The following is a 15,343-nucleotide window of genomic DNA, read 5'->3' as shown; positions in this document are numbered from 1 at the left end:
ACAGATTCCACTGTCCTAAACTTTCCAACTAAAACAAAGCTGGACAAAATTTTTTAAAAACCCACAAACTGGGGCTCCCCTGGTGGCGCAGTGGTTGAGAGTCCGCCTGCCGATGCAGGGGACACTGGTTCGTACCCCGGTCCGGGAAGATCCCACATGCCGCGGAGCGGCTGGGCCCGTGAGCCATGGCCGCTGAGCCTGCGCATCTGGAGCCTGTGCTCCGCAATGGGAGAGGCCACAACAGTGAGAGGCCCGCGTACCGCAAAAAAAAAAAAAAATATATATATATATATATAAAAAGACAAATGGTATTTTATGTCTGGGAAAATCTGGCTTTTTTATTAAAGTTAATCTTGAAAAACATAGCATATTCCATATCCCACGTGGTATATTCAAAGTTTTAAATATTATTTTAAAACAAGAAATTTCTGAATCACAAGACTAGAGAACCTAAAAATTGTAACACATGCTCTTTATTAAACGTACACAATTTTCATTAATATGTAATGTAGAAGATTAAAATCTCTAACACAGGATAATCTACAACTGTAGAGTTTGTATTTTTCCCCATGCACGTCCTGACATACATTAATGTAAGAAGTAACATATCATTTTTTCCCACTCAATAATTATCTTGAACATATTTTACATTAGTTTGTGATTAAAATTTAATATATATTTTTAAATTTTTAATTTACTGAGTTATTTTTAAGGTTACATACACTGTTTCATTTAGTCCTCTTATTATATTTCTTAAGAGAGTAAAAACTCCTCCATAGTTTGAAAATCTTTTAACCTGAAATATATTTGAATAAAAATAATTTAAGATTTCACACTTCTTGTTTTTTTTGCTTTTCCTTTTATTTTTTCTTCTTGTGTTTTTACAAGTTTGTTTCACATTTCAAAATAGTAAAATGAATCTAAGCACTTTAGATTTTGCTAAATTTAGCATATTAAAAAATTTTAAATAGGAGTATAAGGGCTCTAAGATGGAAAATCTTCTGAAAAACTTGACTACGATTATTATTGTAAGAGTTTCATTTCCAGCTCCATCTGTTCTTCTAATCATTCTAAATTCCAAATGCAGCGTAAACAGTTAAAAAAAAACAAGTCTTACAAATCAGTTCTTGCCTTTACACACACGATCTTCGGAGTCGCACGCAGCGTCTGTATAAGCAGACTCCTCCCCACTCTTGGGGAAAACCCTGCCTAATATTTATAACGTTATGACATACTGTAATACTCACAAGGTGGTTGTAGAAGTATAAACACGACTGGAGTTATCTGATTGGCTGCTGGTGATGTAACACCCATGTCAATACTTCCCACTGAACGCACGTGTTCGACCTTTTATTTAAATTTCCATTTCATCACAGCAATAAGACACTCGGGGCGGTGCATTTTCTGTGAAATGATTATTGCCTTGGGCCTGAGGTGCTGCCTCGCACACACAATACATCAGACGAGGAGGTGTCCGTGGTTGCAACCTCCTCGCCTGAAAGGCACAGCCTGGTTCAGTCTTTGTGAAGGAACAAAATAAGTTCACTTCCTTGGGCACCGCCACCCACCCCCAGCAAATGACAAGGCTGGAGCGCAGCTCCCACCGCACAGTTATTTCGAAAGTCCCAGGTGAACTCGTGGCGAGAGAAGGAAAATGTGCTTCCCGGGCGCGGGTAGGTGCGTGCGGGCAGCGGGGAGACGGCCAGACCCTGACACTCGCCAGCTGTTAGTCCTCCGCGGAGCCCGGCCCCGGCCGCACACGCCCGCCCCCTCCCCGAGACCCCCAGCCCGCCGCCCAGCCTTTTGTCCCCCGCTCCTCGGCCGACTTCCTTCCCCGCGGCCGCACCCCCGCCCCCAGGCCGGAGGCGCGGCCCGGCCCCTTTCCCGGTCCCCTGGCGCCCCCACCCCACCCCACCCCAGCCCAGCCCCAAGCCCAGCCCCCCTCCCCCAGCTCGGCCCCCACCCTTTCCCCCTCCAGCGGTTACTGCTACCCCGGTGCATTGTGGGCGCACGGTCCGTTGTTCATTTGCCATTCGACCTCCGCCGGGGCCTGGTCGGACGGAAACGCTCCGCCGGCTTTATTGTCGGTTCGTTATGTGGCGGAGCCCGGCAGTTTAACGTGCTTCTTGCCCTCAGCGCCTCGGAAGCCGGCAGCGGGTTGGGACTCCTCGGCGCGCCGGAGGAAGGATATCTGTTTGGAGGGTCGGTTTGTGCGCGCGGCTTTAAAGAGGGGGCAGCGGGGGGTCTCCCCGCACTCCGCCTCTCAACTTCGAAGGCCCCACGCGCCCCGGCTCGCTGCTCACCTCTCCGCCGCCCGCCCCCTTCTCCGCGCGGGACGCTGCCCGGAGCGCAGCGGGGCGGGGGTGGAGGATTAGGAGGCGGCCGGAGGCGGCGGCCCGGCGGGAGGCGGCGGCGGCGGCGGCGGACGCGTGAGGCAGCCCCGGGGAGCGAGCGCGAGCCGGGCGGGAGGGCGAGGCCGAGCCCCGCGAGACCGGAACGCCCGGGGTGGGGGCGGGGGCGAAGCGGAGGGGGAGCGCGCGGGACGCGGCCCGAGGCCGGGCGCGAGCCGGGGCACCGGGCGGCGGCGGCGGCGGCGCGCGCCATGTCGTTCAGTGAAATGAACCGCAGGACGCTGGCGTTCCGAGGAGGCGGGTTGGTCACCGCCAGCGGCAGCGGCGGCGGCGGCGGCGGCGGCTCCGCGAACAATAACGTTGGCGGGGAGGCCTCGGCTTGGCCCCAGCACCCCCAGCCAAGACAACCCCAGCCGCCAGCGCCGCAGCAGCTCAATGGGCGGGGGGCCGACGAGGAAGTGGAATTGGAGGGCCTGGAGCCCCAAGACCTGGAGGCCTCTGCCGGGGTGGCCGCCGCCGCCGAGGAAACCAAGGAGTTGCTGCTCCCCCAAGACGCGGGCGGCCCCACCTCGCTGGGCGGCGGTGGCGCAGGGGGCCCCCTGCTAGCGGAAAGGAACCGTCGGACTCTGGCCTTCCGAGGCGGCGGCGGCGGCGGCGGCGGCGGCGGGGGGCTCGGCAACAATGGCAGTAGCCGCGGCCGCCCCGAGACCTCGGCGTGGCCCCTGAGGCATTTCAATGGGCGAGGGCCCGCGGCCGTGGAGCTGGAGCTGGACGCGCTGGAGGGGAAGGAGTTGATGCCAGACGGCGCGTCCCTGAGCGACAGCACCGAGGACGAAGAGGAGGGGGCGAGCCTGGGCGACGGCAGCGGGGCGGAAGGCGGCAGCTGCAGCAGCAGCAGGCGGTCGGGCGGCGATGGCGGGGACGAAGCGGAGGGCAGCGGAGTGGGAGCTGGCGAAGGAGAGACTGTCCAGCACTTCCCGCTCGCGCGGCCCAAGTCCCTAATGCAGAAGCTCCAGTGCTCCTTTCAGACCTCCTGGCTCAAAGATTTTCCCTGGCTGCGCTATTCCAAGGATACTGGCCTTATGTCTTGCGGCTGGTGCCAGAAGACCCCCGAGGACGGGGTAAGCGGGGACCTGCCTCCTGTGGGGCACGACGAGCTTTCGCGAGGGACCCGCAACTACAAGAAAACCCTCCTTCTGAGGCACCACGTCTCTACCGAGCACAAACTCCACGAAGCCAACGCCCAGGTACGGTGTATTCTGCGTCTGCTTCGGGGGAAAGGTTTATCAGCTGAAAACCCCGTTTTCCTGGGTGAAGACATCTTTCCTGTTGGGAGAGAGGTGTCGGGAGCTTACGCGTGGGGGGGTTAGAAAACCTGGGAACAAGTTTTCAAAAGTTACCGGGGGAGGGGGGAATAACAATTTTCTAATCGTAGCGCTGAATTTGTTTTAATTTTTTCATGACGCAGATTTCTTTGCCCATCAGATTGAATCAAAAGGAAAGTTTAATACGCGAGGTGGAAGGGTTTAACCCTGTAAGGTTAGCTTTGTGGGGTCAAAATGTTATTAGCTGTGGTTTTAGGAAAGCTGCTTTATGTTGGTAGTCTTTCAGCTTGCCGGTGGAAGTCAAATCTGGTAACTCTTTGAAGAATGAATTAAACAATTTCCTTAATCTTTGACGCAACCCCTTTTAGGAGAACATCCAGCGGAGAAAAATATTTTTTATCATATCAGGATAATGTGAAATATGAGAGCAGTATGTAAATGTAGGGGAAGCTACGTGCATAACTCCTTTTTCGTGGATTATTTTACTAAGTTCATCTCCATTAAACTTGTTGAACTTCTCTTTCCAAAGGCATACTTTTGGTAAATTGTGGTAGTTTTTGTTTCCTTCTACCCAGATTTTTGTGCTGAGATTTTCTGTAATCCCCCCTTTTCAAAAAGTTTCTTATAAATGCAGTTTACTTTAAACTTAGAATATTTGAGATGTTTAATGTAAAGTTACTTATACCAAGTAGTTGATTTGGACTGGTAGAGCGTGTATTTACCGGATTCCTTAAAATCATAAGTTCTTAGTTATAAAACAAGCTATACTTTAGCTGTTCTTAGCTCTTGTTTTAATATTTCTAGTCTAAAGATAATAGTCTTACCATTTTGATAATCCTTTTTCAAGCCAAACAGATGTTGATCAGTGCTTCGAAGACTTTTAGACAACCTGTGGTGGTGGATGGAATTTATTCTTTTGTATTGCTAGCCATTGATTTTAGAAAGTCACCTTTCGGATATTAGTCCCTTTGTGTTTTTATTGGAGTGATCTTGCTGTTCAGAACACTTATACTGGAGTTAGTTAGGCACTATCCAATAACCCTGTAGCCCAGAAGTTTCTCAGAAGTTGAGGCTTTAACGTTAAAGCATAGGGTTGTTTTTCTCAGGGGGCAATGGCAACAGTTTTTGCACAAGTTTTAGTTGCCTAAGCCCTAGAAGGAAGGTCACTTAAAGATATAAGGCCCAGAAAGGTTAAGTAAATTGTCCCAAGTCTTACAGTTCTTCGTGATAAATGAGACTGAAGTCTATAAGGAATGTTGCAATGGAAAAAAAAAGTTTTGGAGTAAATCTAGGTTCACATCTCAGCTTTCTGCAATTACTAGCTTTGTGAGCTCGGGCACTGGAGTGCCAAACTTGTCTTCTGTATGCCGAATACAGATGTCCCTTACTCTGCCAAGTAATTATTCTGTTCCCATTTTTCAGAAGAGGAGTCTAGAGGTTTTAAAGATTTATATATTCCTGAGGTTATTTAGTAGTATGATGGAGAGGTGGAAGGCTTGTGAAAATGAAAGTGTGCTTTTCTAAATGGTAAATTGGTTATTTAGAAACAGTTAAAAAGACAATCAGTGAATTTTCCTAATCCAGTGGACCAGTTACTCTTATCTTCTTCAGCGTAGTCTACGTGTAGGCAGATCTGAATGGGAGTACAAATTATAATTAGCTGCTTAGTGAACCTGAAATCAGAGGAAGGGGAATTAGTTGGATAACTTTATGATAGACTTAGTGTGGTGTATCCTTCTCCCCTAGGCATATGTCTGGATTAGGGAATTCATTCCTAGGTAAAACCTTTCCTAAACTTAATCCGTGAATTACCCCTCCCTTACCCTTTGCCCCCTTAAACTCCCTTTTTACAGATATAATCTTTAGACCACCTTTTTTCTCTTAGGACATTATTTCATTAGACTGAGAGTAATAAAGTTTAGTAGTCATGTTTGTCTAACATGACTATTTATTGGTTCCCTGGTTTGGATTTTGGATGTTATTTGTTTTCATTCTAACTAACCTTAGTTTGAGGTGTTACCTTGTGATTGACCCCAGGGACCACCTATAGAATCCTTTTGTCTTGTTATTACATGAGTGTCAGGTTCAAGAACTGACTTATTTTTTCCTATGGGCAGAGTTAATCACTTTTTTTCCGTTCCATGTAGCCTTTGATTACCTGTAGGAGGCAGTATAACACAATCTGTAAGAGCATTCTTGAGCTTAAAGAAGGGGGACCTGAGTCCTAATCCTCTTTCTTGGCAGGAAAATGAGTTAGTTAACTTCTAGTTTCCTCATGTATGCAAAGTATATATGCCAGCACGTAATCACTCTGTAAATGATAACTGTTATTGTCATCATTACTTATTTTCGTTGTAGGTAACTATAACAACACTTTTTTGGGGGACTTGGTACCTCATGTCTCAGTGTTACCAGTTTTCTCAGTTTGGGAGCCACTTTATCTCATGGAATCACTCTTGATTCTAGAGAGCAAACCAGTTCTCTTCTTCATACTTTTAGAGACTCTGGCCATTCAGTTCTTTGAACATTGAGACTTTCTCATCATACATGCAGTTTTTCTTACCTTCGTAAGAAGTATCTTGCATTAGCCTTGTCCTGTCTTAAAAATGCTGAAATAAGAGTTTTGGAGTTCCTCCGGCAAGAATTAAGTTTGAGGCTAGGGTGTAGTTCACTCCCTTTATCCTCCCCTCCCTTTTTTTTTTTAAACCCAGAGGACTAGCAAGATAGTTTTATTATTATGAAAATAATACATGCTTATTTTCAAAAATTGGAAAAGTATAGAAGGATAAATAATAGATGAGTCTCCCTCTTACCTAGTTCCCCCTCACCTCCCAATAACAATTTCTTCTATCTACTTCCACAGTCTTTGCACATAGACGCATCTGTGTGTTTATCCTCTCTTATTTAAACGTAATCAGGAGCACATGGAGGCCTGTTTTTTTAAGAGTTTGGCCAAATCAGTATGTGAATAAGGGTTACTTTACTTTTCGTTTCTTATGCCTTCTGTAAGAGAAAAGTTATTTTCCATTAATTCCATGGTGGTGGCCAAAAAACTGTGGCACATTCTTTTTTTTTTTTTTTTTTTTTTTTTGGCTGTACCTCATGCCTGTGGGATCCCTAACCAGGGATCGAACCTGTGCCCCCTACATTGGAAGTGTGGAGTCCTAACCATTGAACTGCCAGGGAATTCCCTGTGGCACATTCTTAAAACCTTTGATATTCTTCTGTTATTTGGATGTTGGTTGTTAAGGATTGCTCATGGGAGAGTCCATAAATATGCTTTCAGAATCTGTTCTGGAGCCTTCTATTTCAGAAATACCCTTGTATTTATAAGGATGTAAGGGACAACATGTAGTTTCTGTTTTGAGTAACAACTGCCTATATCTTAAGAGTCAGGTTCAGTGATTAGCTCATGTAGGATTTGACCATTCGGCCCAGAGGACTTAAAATTGCTTTAATAACAGTGATTACCACTGTATCTTGGTTCAGATCACTTTCTACCCAGTTGTGAAATTTTCGTAGCCTAAATCACACATTCTGTCAACTCTTTCCAGTTTAGTAAGCTTAAAACATGCACTCAAATGTGTTATTGTTATAAATTTAGTTAACCTTTCCAGAAAGTAAATATTTAATTCAGATCAGTGATCTGATTAAAATTACTAATTGGAATATGTTGGTGAGCAACAAAAGCAAAGGTGAGACAGATCTACCAGCCTTCTTTGCATTTGGCAAAAATAAGTTGTTTGTTTGTTTTAAAGATTTTGGAAGAAAGACTGAAAAAACCTTTCACTAGGAAGGAGAAATAGGTATTACAGAGGACTGCGGAGCCTATGGCCCATTAAGTAATCAGTTTGTATAATACTTAAATAGGTTCTAACAGTCATTCATTGTGTTTGATTTGGTAAAAGCTGGTTCCTTTCCCTTGTGGTTTTTACTATATGTTACAGTGTATCTAGAATTGGCTTGTTTCTCCCTCTTAAACTTACGTACACATATTAGGTAGATACAAGGCACTGAAGATAAACCTATATAAATAAGACATTTTTCTGCCCTCAAGAAACTTGTACTCTAGTAAGGAGAGACAGACATAAAATGATAGCTACCATGTTAGAAGTATATTCAAGTTACAGTTAAGACACTAAGGAAAGTCATCAATTCTATTTGTGAAGGTTGGGAGAAGCTTGTAGAATTGGCTCCTGACTTAATTGTGTTAAGTGAATAAGTGTTGAAGAGGGGAGGGCATTCCAGGCATTGCAGTTGGAAGCAGCTTGAGCATAGTGGAAATTGATGTCTTGATGTGTCTGAGAAGTTAGATGATTTGGTTGTTGAGCAGGATGAAAAATCAAGTTTGAATGGGTAGACAGACTCCAGGTTATGGATGATCTTCTTATGTTGAAATGATTGTATTGATATTTTATTCTGCTAACAATGGGCAAACTATTTAGCAGTTTTAAGCAGGGGAGAACCACGATGAAATATGTGTAAGTTGCTGTTTAGAAGCACCTGTGTAGTGTGTATGTGTGGGTTTTGAGGAGAGCTCGTAATAAAGCATATTTTTGGCATCTAAAATTGGTTGGAAGTTGTAATCACCTGAAGGCTAATACCCCAGGCCTATAGATTTAGAATTTCTAGGGATAGTACTTAAATTGCAAGGAAAGATGCCATCTCTCAAGGAGATCAGAGAAGTGATAGAAGATTGCAAAGGAGATCTTCCTTTCTTTCTCTACTGACTGTTACATAATTTGTCAGTACTACTAGCAGGCACCTATTTGGCATCATGTTCGCTGTGGCCTTGTTTGTCCTCATTACTAGAAATTGAATTTGGGTTTGTAAGTGGACACTGATGTTTGAAATCTTTCAGTATACTGTTCCAGTGGGTTGCTGCAGCAAAAGTAGTAAAGATTTTTGGTTTTAATGCTTTTAGCTTACACTTTGATGTTTGTGTTGGAAATTGTGTTTTCTACTAATCCATTTATCAAAAGAGGACTGTAATTCTGGGTATGGAGGTAAATACTAATTACTTGATTTTTTTAGCCAAATAGCATTTTTTAATTTATGGATTGACTACAGATGAGCTCACTGCAACTGAAGTTCCCTCTCCCGTTGTACCCCTCAGAAGGGTGGGGAGACTGGGTAGTGTGGTCTTGGATTCTCTACAGGTTGGTGGCATTATCTAGCTCCCCCAGCTAGAATGCTGTGAAGACCCTTTGATCTCCCTCCCCACCCCTACCTTGAAATCTAGTTAATCACTCAAGTACGGATTTTACTTTCCAAACTTTTTTCCAGGCTTTGCGTCTCTACCTCTTCCCCCATTATTATCTCTCTTACCTAATTAAGGTCCTTGTTTCTTGGCAAGTGCAGTGTGTTGCACTATTAACAATAGATTCCCCTGGTCACAGTATCTCTAGTCTTCATCCCCTGATAATTATCCTCCACTTTGCTGCCACAGTCATCTCTATCTGCGAATTCAGTCAGATCACTACTTCTAAAGCTCTGTAGGCACCTATAGCAGTGGTTAATCTTGTGCAGGATTCAAATCTCTTGATAATCTGATGCAACTTATAGACACTTAGCTCCAAAAACATTCATAAGAGCATATTTGCATTTCTTGGGCTTTTTTGGGATCACCTTGAAGGTCTTTCATAAATCTAGAATTGTGAGGATCTGTAGACCATCTTGGTTCTTTTTCTCATGCCATTTCATTTGCTTAGAGTGCTCGTCCTGCCATTCCACTCTTGCATCCTTTAAGGTTCAGCTCAGATCTTTCTTTCAAAAAGCATCTCCTCCCCCACCTCCAAAAAAACTGGATTAGATGCACTTCCTCTCTGCTCTCATAACATGCTTGTTATACTCTTCAGTACCTTAAGAATCTTGCTCAGTAGTGATAACTGCAGGTTGGGAACTAATTCATTTTGGGTCTGCAGTGTACAACCTGTCTAAAGTAGGCATTCACTTCATGCTTATTAAATAAGTGAGTAAAGTCAGGATTTTTCAAGATTTTAGCAGCTTTTTCTCTGAGTAAAATATTTACTATTTTTTGGCCTCTCTGGAAATAAATTTGAAGATAATAAGCTGTGAGGATTTTAACCAAATGTATACTTTTCTATATTTTCTTAATTTTGGAAAAGTTAATTAAGGTGTCTTCCAGATCTAAAATTATAATTTTACGTATGAGCATCTTCACAAATAAAATAACGGAAGACTTTTCATATTTATAGATCCTCTGGTATAGCAAATTATCTGATTTTTGAAGTCTGACTGTCCATTTCCTTAAAATCTCCTTGTTTATCTAGTTTAGACTAATGTCTGGGCTAAGTCGTGTTTTCCTTTTTGGGAAAGGGAATAGAAAATTTTCCAACTGGTCTTTAAAAAGACTAGTTTTGGAAATATTTAAACCTTTTTATCAGTATATTTTTACTTATCAGTGATATCTCATGTTTATCAATATACTGAGAATGGACATAGAATGTTAAAGAACTAGAGAGAGAGATGACTTCTTAGGGATCTATTATGATTTTTGTCTTTAGTACTAGGAATTTATTTGGTTCAGCAAATAATATTGGCAGTTTATTTTAGTGCATATTTTGCACTGTTTTACCCATATCCTCAAATAATACTCCCACTTGTTGAATACATATACTCTTGACTTGTAAACCCTTCATTGTGAAGAGCATGTTTAATAGGTGCTACAGAAACATGGCATAGTGCTCTGATCGATACTGAAGGAGAAACAGCTAGTGTTGCTTGTAAAAACAGGTAACTTTACTGTTCTTGCACAATAGTAATGAGAAAAAATAGTGGTTGAATAGCGTGTTTGGTTTTGTATAGTTTGTGTCAAAAATGGAATGGGCAAATATTTTGATGGATAGGCTTTTGTCTAAGTTATTTTTAAAAATTAGGACATTTGGTCTGATAATGGCGGAGAATTACAGAAATTAGGACTGGCCCAGAAAATTCAGAACAGTCACCGTGGCCTAAAATAACTGCTATGACGTAGCCACCTCCTTTTTAAAGTGTTTTGAACTGCCTAGTGTATAAACTTTAGGCACTTCTTGACTTGTAAATGCTAATTCACTGCTTCACAGACTCTTCATGATGTGCTGCTAAATTTTGATCAGTGCTTAAAATTTTTGCTTCTTCCAAGTATTCATACTGTTACTACAATACCTGTTAGAACTTCGAACCGAATGAGCTTTGCTGGGCAGGTATGGCATGCATAGCAAAGCTTAGTTTTAGGCTTGCATCAAAGAAAGATGCAGTTTGGAAATTTGCTGTAGTGAATAGAGAGCATAAGCAAATTAGTAAAAAGTCTTTTAGTAAAAGTAAACAGTATGATGCTTCTGTAGAAAATTATACTACAGCAGTAACTATTTTAGATATTTTTAGTATTGGTTTAGTTCTTTGTATATTCATACAAGTCCTAAACATTTCCCATCCCCTTTGCTAAATAGTTTGAAACTTCACAACATACTGGTTTATGTACAAGATCTAAAAGTTAAAATGTGTTTTTTACCTCACTTCCTTTCCTCCAGCCCCTCAAAGCAAACATTTGGGACTTAATCATGAATAACTTGATTACTTTACTCCAACTGTGGCTGTTAGCAGGTTTTGCTTAGGATTGGGTGTTCCAGTAGGAGAGTATAGCCAATTTAGAATATTTTGGTCTGACAGAGCAAGAATGTGGGGGTGGGCTTAGAGTTATAAGTATGCAGTATAAGTGCAGTGTGAAAGTATCAAGTATAAGTATGCAGTATAAAAGTATGCAGTATAAGTGTGCAGTATAAAAGTATGCAGTATAAGTATACAGTGTAAGTATGCAGTATAAAAGTATGAAGTATAAGTATGCAGTGTAAGTATGAGGTATAAGTATGCAGTATGAGTAAGCAGTATAAGTATGCAGTATAAAACTATGCAGTATAAATATGCAGTATAAAAGTATGCAGTATAAGTATACAGTGTAAGTATGCAGTATAAAAGTATGAAGTATAAGTGTGCAGTGTAAGTATGCAGTGTAAGTATGAGGTATAAGTATGAAGTATAAGTATGCAGTATGAGTATGCAGTATAAGTATGCAGTATAAAAGTATGAAGTATAAGTGTGCAGTGTAAGTATGCAGTGTAAGTATTAGGTATGAGTATGAAGTATAAGTATGCAGTATGAGTATGCAGTATAAGTATGCAGTATAAAAGTATGAAGTATAAGTATGCAGTGTAAGTATGCAGTATAAGTATGAGGTATGAGTATGCAGTGTAAGTATGCAGTAAGTATAAGTATGAAGTATAAATATGCAGTATAAGTATGCAGTATAAGTATGAGTATGCAGTATAAGTATGCAGTAAGTATAAGTATGCAGTATAAGTATGAAGTATGCAGTATAAGTATGCAGTAAGTATAAGTATGAAGTATAAATATGCAGTATAAGTATGCAGTATGAGTATGCAGTATAAGTATGCAGTAAGTATAAGTATAAATATGCAGTATAAGTATGAAGTATGCAGTATAAATATGCAGTAAGTATAAGTATGAAGTATAAGTATGCAGTATAAGTATGAAGTATGAGTATGCAGTATAAGTATGCAGTAAGTATAAGTATGAAGTATAAGTATGCAGTTGAGGCTCTGGGAAGTGATAGGGATGCTGCCAAGGGTCAGTTGGAAATGCAATGGAAATTCTCCACTTTCTGCGCTTCATTCTGTCGTGATCTTGTACTCCAGATTTGCAGAGTTATCTGTAATGTTTCACTATTGTGAAATACTGAAGTGTCCCGGAATTCTAGTGTTTTGGTTCTTTCAGTTGACTTCTCATACCTGGAAGCAGCACGAAAATTCTTAGATAGATTATGTGATCTGGTTTAGTTTCAGAGAATTGGGATTGTTATATGCATGACCCCATGTGTTCAGGACTCAGAATGAAACCTGTTATTTTTGTAATTTAGCCCTACCCATTGTGGGGTTAAATGGAGATGTGGGATTGCTTCAGGAATCTCACCACCATTTAAAATATTCAATGAGAAATATTTTGCAGTCCTAACAGCTTTGTTTCCTACACCCTTTTTCCCCCTAATTCCTCCTTCTCTTCCTCTCCAAGCATATCAGTCCTCCCAGCATGTATCTTTTCCATGTTTTTCCCAGGCTCATATATTCATGGATCTGTATATATGTATCTCATTATTTTATAGTAATGACTTGTATTTAATATTTTGTGCCAAAGAAAGTAATGAATCTTTAACACTTAAATAAGGTCAGCATTGTCAGTTATCTTTTCTACTAGAAATGTCTAAGCACGTTTTTTTGCTGGAAAACAGTTGTTACTTCAGTTATCTACGAAGTTATTGAGCAAGGTGCTGAGAGAATAGACACCTAGTCACTCTGTGAGTAAAGTCCTGAAGTTCTTAATTAGAAACATTTGTAGTACTTACTGCTTTCTAGTTTAAGAAGGCATGGTGACTTGCCCAAGGACACACGCTTAATAACTAGCAAAGGCAGCATTCCAAATCTAGATCACACTCCTTTATTTTTTCTGTTGATATCACATGTTATTTTATAGGAAATTACCATAGCTTTAGTGATGCTAAAATGAACTGTAATGAGTACTTATAAGATTGCTAAGAGGGAAGATTATAAACATTAAGAATTTTGAGTTCAGGAATTTTACCTGATGGATAGTATTTATGATCCTAAAGAGATAAGTCATTTTGAAAATTGATTGGGAAATTATATACTTGGTTATTCCTGTAGTTTGAAGCACATTTTTTATTAGGGTCCTAACTTTATCATTAGTTAGATTTAATTAACTTTGTTGACCTAAACTATTTGACTCAATGTTTGCCAAGAGTTTTACATATTTATTATTTTATTTATTTTTATTTTTGGCTGCATTGGGTCTTCGTTTCTGTGTGTGGGCTTTCTCTAGTTGCGTCGAGCAGGGGCTTCTCTTCTTTGTGGTGCGCTGGCTTCTCGTGGTGGGAGCACAGGCTTTAGGTGTGCTGGCTTCAGTAGTTGCGGCATGTGGGCTTCAGTAGTTGTGTCTCATGAGTTCAGTAGTTGTGCATATGCTTTGTTGCTCTGTGGCATGTGGGATCTTCCCGGACCAGGGCTCAAACCTGCACTGGCAGTCGGATTCTTAACCACTGAGCCACCAGGGGAGTCCCTTAAATAATTCTTAATCCATGTCTTCAGCTATATTTGAAAAGATAACATGATATGTGATACATATTCTTTAAATGAAATTCTGCTGATCCTCAGGATGTTTTTTTTTTTTTTATGATAACAGTGGCTTGCAGCAAGCTAAGCTGTTCACTCACTCCTTTCCTCTCAATATTTGGGATTGTCAACACTTCAGTCTCAATATGTAATGATTACTAACAAATTAGTGTATTTCATAGTGCTTTTTAAAAAGTTACTGATAATGATTTGTTGTCTTTGGTCTGATGGCTTTAAAAAGTAAATAGAATTTAATATTAATGTTTTCCATCTATTACAGGAGTCAGAAATACCATCAGAGGAGGGGTACTGTGACTTTAATAGTAGGCCAAATGAGAACTCTTACTGCTATCAACTTCTTCGACAACTAAATGAACAGAGGAAGAAGGGTATTCTTTGTGATGTCAGCATTGTGGTGAGCGGAAAAATCTTTAAAGCTCATAAGAACATCCTGGTTGCAGGCAGCCGTTTCTTTAAGACTTTATATTGCTTTTCAAACAAAGAAAGCCCTAACCAAAACAATACTACCCATTTAGATATTGCTGCAGTTCAAGGTTTTTCAGTCATCTTGGACTTCTTGTATTCTGGTAACCTGGTGCTCACAAGCCAAAATGCCATTGAAGTAATGACAGTGGCCAGCTATCTTCAAATGAGTGAAGTTGTTCAAACTTGCCGAAATTTCATTAAAGATGCCTTAAATATAAGCATTAAATCAGAAGCTCCAGAGTCTGTAGTTGTGGACTATAATAATAGAAAACCAGTTAACAGAGATGGCCTGTCTTCATCACGGGATCAAAAAATTGCCAGTTTTTGGGCAACACGGAATCTTACCAATTTGGCAAGTAATGTAAAAATTGAAAATGATGGTTGTAACGTCGACGAGGGCCAAATAGAAAACTACCAAATGAATGACAGTAGTTGGGTCCAGGATGGTTCACCTGAATTGACAGAAAATGAGTCTCAAGGTCAAACAAAAGTGTTTATTTGGAATAATATGGGCTCCCAGGGAATTCAAGAGACTGGCAAAACAAGGAGGAAAACCCAAGCTACGAAGAGATTTATTTATAATATACCACCTAATAATGAAACAAATTTAGAAGATTGCTCAGTGATGCAGCCACCTGTTGCCTATCCAGAAGAAGATTTGTCATTCATCAAGGAAGAACCAGGTAAATATTGTATATACAGAGGTATTTCAGTTTTCATTCTTATTCTGGTTGGATATAATCTTGTGTGTATTCTTAAAGTATTTTTTTCATTATAAAAAGAATACATATAAGTAATACTAAAATTTGAGTCTTTATAATAAAAGGGTGAAAATCACTCAAAACAAGCACATATTATATCTTACATAATCTTATACTAAATGTAAGATTTGGCGTGTCTTAGTTTTTTCTCTAAGCATGTAGATGTGAGTTTCTCAAAGGTTGTGTTAAATATAGGAATTTGCCCATATTTTATGGAA

The 15,343-nt window shown here is 40.9% G+C and overlaps 1 protein-coding gene across 2 annotated transcripts in view; it reads left to right on the top strand.

The window, feature by feature from the left end:
- Nucleotides 1-719: 719 nt before the first annotated feature.
- Nucleotides 720-15,343, top strand: part of ZBTB10 (zinc finger and BTB domain containing 10) — a 35,909-nt gene continuing 21,285 nt past the window's right edge. Inside the window, exons 1-2 of one of the 2 annotated variants that reach the window (XM_027089741.1) lie at nucleotides 720-1,673; nucleotides 14,159-15,047. In XM_027089741.1, coding sequence (XP_026945542.1) covers nucleotides 1,578-1,673; nucleotides 14,159-15,047 — 985 coding nt within the window. In that variant the 5' untranslated portion in view covers nucleotides 720-1,577. Of the gene's footprint in view, nucleotides 1,674-1,975; nucleotides 3,599-14,158; nucleotides 15,048-15,343 lie in introns of those variants that run through there. The other variant, XM_027089739.1, reaches the window with a different exon arrangement.

Source organism: Aethalodelphis obliquidens, unplaced genomic scaffold, assembly GCF_003676395.1.
Source record: "Aethalodelphis obliquidens isolate GAN/ISIS:26980383/991018 unplaced genomic scaffold, ASM367639v1 scaffold68, whole genome shotgun sequence".
NCBI classification, from domain to species: Eukaryota; Metazoa; Chordata; class Mammalia; order Artiodactyla; family Delphinidae; genus Aethalodelphis; species Aethalodelphis obliquidens.
The sequence above is the reverse complement of the archived record's forward strand: the minus strand, read 5'-3'. Positions and strand labels throughout refer to the sequence as shown.